The 6,000-nt window shown below is 36.5% G+C and overlaps 1 protein-coding gene across 3 annotated transcripts in view; it reads right to left on the reverse strand.

Moving 5' to 3' along the window:
• Positions 1–5,798, reverse strand: part of LOC116266021 (poly [ADP-ribose] polymerase 1) — a 51,976-nt gene extending 46,178 nt beyond the window's left edge. For 2 of the 3 annotated variants that reach the window (XM_031647072.2, XM_031647070.2), the window contains exons 1-5: positions 5,378–5,622; positions 4,077–4,126; positions 3,765–3,951; positions 600–765; positions 152–473 (exon numbers count right to left, since the gene is read on the reverse strand). In XM_031647072.2, coding sequence (XP_031502932.1) covers positions 152–473; positions 600–765; positions 3,765–3,951; positions 4,077–4,126; positions 5,378–5,521 — 869 coding nt within the window. In that variant the 5' untranslated portion in view covers positions 5,522–5,622. The other variant, XM_031647073.2, reaches the window with a different exon arrangement.
• Positions 5,799–6,000: the final 202 nt, after the last annotated feature.

A 6,000-nucleotide genomic window follows, 5' to 3' on the forward strand; every position in this document is an offset into this window, starting at 1 on the left:
ATTTTAGGAGGAAGGAAAATAAAAGAAGGCTAGGGAAGAGGAATAGAAAATTCTGATTCTGTTATAGTATGAAAGTTTAGAGTCTCCAAAGTATGAGTTCATGATTTAGTATTTGATAACATAGAACAACTATGTAGGAAAGCACCATTACCATCGCTCCCGCAAATCATATTCTGATCCTGCTGAGTCTTGATTATTAGCTTCAAGCATTTCTCGCAGTTCCACTGTTTTAACATGTTTACGGAGATCATCCTTTACAGCCCACAATGCCTTTGTCTGCTCTTCAAGCTTTCTTTCCAAAATTGCTGCATCGGACCCAACCTTTCCTAATTCAGTGGCTTTGTTTTTAGTAGAATTGATTCTTGCTGAGGCATTTTCTTCTGCTTTGGGAACTTTTTTCTGATTCTCTGTAGTAACAGCTTTTTTGCGTTTTGTTCCCCTGGACTGTTGTGAGACCTCATTATCTAGTGCTTCTACATCGGATCAGAAAAGATAAAAATGGGAGAAAAAAAAACTCAGTATAGGATACAGCTCTAAGACCAACAGTAATTTCCCTTGAAATAGCAAAGTTGAAGGCCATCTCTGAAAAATGGATGCACCTTTCTTAGAAATTCTGGTGAGGCAAATTTTTTCCTCATTTGGTAGGTCAACCCAGCCCCTTAGCTCCTCCATTCTGATAGATGAATGAATATCCACGTAACAGTTAGCATGGTACCAAGAAACACCTCTGCTACCCTGTTCATTGGGCTTTGCAGATACACGAACCTGCCAAAAGGTGCAACAGAAGACTATCAAGCACTAGAAAATGATAAGGAACTTAAGTTTTTGGACTTTGACATGCCAACATCTGTCAACACCATTTCATATGCCATGATATGACAGCTTGCAATGACATTGATAACAGTTCATAACTTAAACTGGCTCTTAATGAAAGAAACTGGTGTTAGAAGAAAATGGCAGCAATAAAATAAACAAATGAAAATGGAGACAGCGAAAAGGAATATGAGTGAGAAAGTCAAATGCAGTTCTCAAACAAAAAGGTTTAGAATGATGTTCATGCACCTAATGATTAAGGGGGGTCTAAATTCAAACTTCAAGGTCTTTGGCACATTATTAACTGCTGAGCAACTACAAAATGACAACAATATCTTCTAATGAACCCACTCTCCAACTTGAGGCTCTTGGCACAACATTGACTATAATGTGAAATGAGAACCAACGTCTTCCAATGCAGCCACTTAGAGTAAACTACTGCACTCACACTCTCTTCCACATTTTACTCGAAGAATGAAGATAAAGAAGTACAAAAGCATACTGCAAAGGTTTGTTTGGGTGCATGAATGAGGGTCTGCCGGGGAGGGGTGGAAGAAGAGAGGTCTATTAAAACCAATACGATGCTTATGCAAAACTAGGGAAAGAAAACATTCATTTATGGAGAAAAAGGACCAGTTGGCATAAAGGATAAGAATTGATGCAAAATGTTTCTCAGGTACGGGAACCTAACGTTTCAACTTTCAAACTTATGAACAACATCTCCGAGACCCTTGACCACCCAAAGGAGTGGGACAAATGAAAATGCCAGCTGATTAGTATTCCTTTGGAGGTGTCACCTATGTAGTATCAGCATAGTAACAAATATAGTTTACTAACTTTTATTGGAAAAGCTTTTTTTTTGTATTTCAGCGAAGTTGTTTTTCTCGGGGAAATTTAAGGAATTAAAAAATTAAAAAATATTATAATCAAAAGTTACGGGATTAAGAGTTATATACTGATATTATATCAATAAATATTTGAAGCATTTTTTTCTATGTAAACAAAAAAAATAGTAACATAAACGAAAAATATATTAAGATAGGATCTTTCAAGGAAGAGAGAATATCATGAGATTATCATGAAAAAAACTTTTGTGGTGATATTCCGAAAATTTCACAAGATTTTCCTTTTTGAAACAGTTTATGCTGTTTTGGAGATGAAAAAAGTGATTTTTTCAAAACATCACCTCCCTTGTGATGATGAGTTCAGATAACTTATCCTCAAAACTTTCAAATAAAATAAAATGACTATGCTTCACCTTCTTCAAAACTAGGTAACAAGAGATCAAGTAGTCATATCATCTTGCAAGTCCTTAAAGACGGATCAGACACAATGGTGGATAAATTTGATTCAGTTGCAACTTTTTAATTGGCAATTTTGCCAGTTTTGTTTTTAAGGTCATTCAAGCACTCTTGGACACTTTTAAGAAAAGGAAAACCATGTCACAAACATGAGATAGACATGAAGTTAAAATGGTCCGCAAGTACCTAGAACTTTTTAAGTATTTATAAATGCTTTGCCTTAAATTTTGAAATATTTACAAACTTTATGTCACTAATTATTGGACAATTACAAAAGAACATGACTTCAACAAACATTTCACAAACAGTTATCATATTATATAAATTATATCTACTTATTCTTAGTAGACAAAGCATAATCAATATAAATATCGCGATATTCCGGAAAAGATTATGATATCAACGAAAAAAATGAAAAAAAATGAAAAATTGGAATATTTTGAAAATTTTAAAAATCAATTTATCGTGATTTTAATCAATTTTTTCGCATTTTTCATGACTTTTTATTTCATTTCTGTTTTTATTTTTTTTTCTATCTTTTCTTTCATTGTTTTATTTCTTCTTGTTTAGGTATTTAACATGCCTTCATAGATGCAATATATTACTTTATCACTTTAACTAGATGTTTTTTATGTCTTCTTATCAGTTTCTCATTTATTGTATTTTTTTTCTAACATTTTGATTTTTTATGTTTTTAGGAAGAAAAACTCTTGAGTTTCCCAAAAAAAAAAACAACTTTGCCAAAAAATACCTGAGAAAAACCTCACCTATAAATACCCAAGAATGATAGTGGCTATTGTCCATAATTAGCTACTTCACCACATGAAGACTAGCTACCATCTCCTATTGCAATCCAGCCAAAAACTAGTCTAAGTGCCCAGCATAGGGGATCTTAATCCATCCCCGTACTAGACTTCAATTAGCACCGAGAAGGCTATAGACTAGGATAACCAGTACTACAGCACATGGATACATAAACACCTAAAGGTTTTGAGTCATGGGGTGTTATATTCCACACCACCCCAAACACACCCCCACCCACCCTCAGGTTCCAGCCCAGGTATGAGTTTGAACTTAGATCTAATAACAGCTAGCCTGAGTCTTGTCTCGCATGTAGATCCCATCCCACTAGACAGCATGACTCATGTTCACACTTAGAAAGTTAGAAGAACTACAAACCAAGAAAACCAGTAATATGGCACACTGGAACATAGTCCCTTAAAATATTTCTCAACATTCTTGATACAGGAATATAGCAAGTCTTTCTACATATATGGGATGGTATGTCCCTTCCATTTATGGTAACCTGGATTACCAACTTAAGACTAAAAGTTTGCCGTGCATCCTACTCATACAAATGTACCAAAGGTGGTCCAAATTCCAAAACCCTCATTTACCTCTAAGGACTGAAACTACCCAAAAATTTACAAATACAAGCATATAAATAGGAGTGCACGTGCAACCATCCTTTGTATCAGCAAATGCCTTGAAATTGATATCTTAGATATAAAATCCCATTTTATAATGTGCTGTAATAGTTACAAATATTTGAAACTTAAAGTTAAAAAGTAATATTATTATTAACACAAATGTGACGTGAAAGATTCAAAGAAAATTAATTCAAAGAAAGGTCACTTGATTTAAACCCACCTTTCCTTTCTCAATTTTTTGGTTGCAAAGTTTGCAGGTAGCACGAGAAGTTTGTGAAACTTCAATGCTGCACTCATCAGCACTTGCAGAATGTGTTTTAGTACCCAGAGTTCCAACCTCAACATGTTTCCGAATATTTTGTTGGTCTTCCCATCGAAGCAAATCCAAGCCTTCAACATCATCAATACTAAACAGTAAAAGCATGTGAATAATCAGCAGAAGAATATTATGCAGCTATGCTTGAAAAAAATAAATTATTCAGACACTAAATTACTTAATTGAAAGATGTTACACAACTGTAAGAACACATACGATTTAATTTGGTTTGCTTTCTTCAAGATGCAGGCAGCATGATTCCACATCTGAACCAGGAAAAAACAAAACTTTAGAAACATAGCACCATAAAGAATATGAAAAGTAAAAGGCAAGCTAAGCAAAAGTTAACATATGACATGAAGGACAAAACCTGAAAGTTCAGAAAATTGCTAAAAATGATGAACGCACAAAAAAACAGTCCAAGGAATTGTAGAAATTAGCATTGTAAAGGGGCAGTTTGTGTATGTTCTTTCTCAAGATTCATGACAAGCACACATGCACAACAATGTTAGTTGTATGCTTCCTTTCCCTTCTTCCAACCTTGTCACCAGCACACGTGCAAATGCTTGTTAACCAGTCAAGCCAACTCTCACAAGCTGCACATTCTCATCATCACATGCATGTATGGCACTACAGCTTGTGATATTGATCAAAATAACAGAACGTAACACGCCCAAAATCACATGGTGCAGCAAATATAGTAGAATTCTTTCACTTAGCCACAATTTTCTCAACTTTTATTTTCTGAAGTTCCTGAACTCGGAAACCTCAAGTGCTTGCATAGGTATCCCAAATCTCAGGCCTGAAGATACCCCTTGCCAAGACGACAACTATCATAGAAAGCTTTCATTGTTCAGATAAGACAGGAAAAGTGTGTTCCGGGAAAATATGTCAAACACCTAGTCGAACCATTTGTACCCAATCCGACAGAACTACGATATCATTTTGCTATATCCCACTCATCCAGAAAACTGGGACAGCTGAGTGCCTTGTGAATAATAGGATTGCTTACATCGACACCATTTTCTTCTATAGTTTAATACTTTAATATTCCTTACACTTGTATGCATGACTCTTTAATCATGCAGTAAAGATATAAAAGCAAAATTTGTGCCACATATTACTAGAAAGCATGCGTGAAGAGAATGACAATCCTCCCTTTCTAGTACAACCAACTGCAGGACGAACCAACATCTTCCAATATTCCCCAAATCCATCACTACCACAACAGCATTAGAGCAGTACAACAGACGGAAAGGCAGCACCGTTTACGCGCCAACGAAAATGCATTAAAACTTCTGATCCCGAAATGGAAGAAACAATGACATAACAAAATTAAATGAATGACAAAAATGGGGAAAAAAAAGGACAAAAGGAAAGGACCTAACGCAGTGAAGCAAGCTGCAGGTGAGAGGGAGATAGAGACACTTTTCAACAAAAAAAACACTCGATACAAAAATCCATGAGAACATTATAGCATATAGATAATGAAAACATATGAACATATCAGGCAATACAGGCATGTAACCGTCGAACTGGGTAGCGGCAACCATCTTGCCGAGACGAAGCCTATCCTTGTCAATGGGCAGTTTGCAGGTCTTGCAGGAGGATCGTGAGGACTTAGCGTACTCCGCCTTCCATGGCTTCGGAGGGTTAGCCATTCTGCTTGGTCTTCGCCGATGTCCTCCGAATGCCTGTTTTTCAACAGGAGGGAGGGAGGAAGGAAGGGAGAGACGGTGTCATTGTGGAACGGACCGTTCGAACGTACCTTAAACATTCCATGAGGTGTTTTTCTGAGGACAGGTCACGAGATTTGCCAGATGCAGCAGCGTTTAATGCTTCAAATGACAATCAAAACCTTAGTTAGCAGGAAACTCGCTACACGCCTCCCACTGGCATCCCGCTTCGCGCCGCTTCACCGGATGCCGGCCTACGTATGCTCTTTACTTACTTGTAGGATAGAATGGACGGGACATCTTGTCCACCAATGTTTTGGCATCATAGAGAATGGTATTCTTGATCCCCGGTTTGATGGTTTTAGGATTAGAATGCCACGTCTTTTTTGTCTGACATTTATTTTTCTATCCATTTTTTTGATATTTATTTCATCTCTATTTGTTCTGTCAGTCATTTTGTCTTT

The sequence above is a fragment of the Nymphaea colorata genome, chromosome 12, assembly GCF_008831285.2.
Source record: "Nymphaea colorata isolate Beijing-Zhang1983 chromosome 12, ASM883128v2, whole genome shotgun sequence".
NCBI lineage: Eukaryota > Viridiplantae > Streptophyta > Magnoliopsida > Nymphaeales > Nymphaeaceae > Nymphaea > Nymphaea colorata.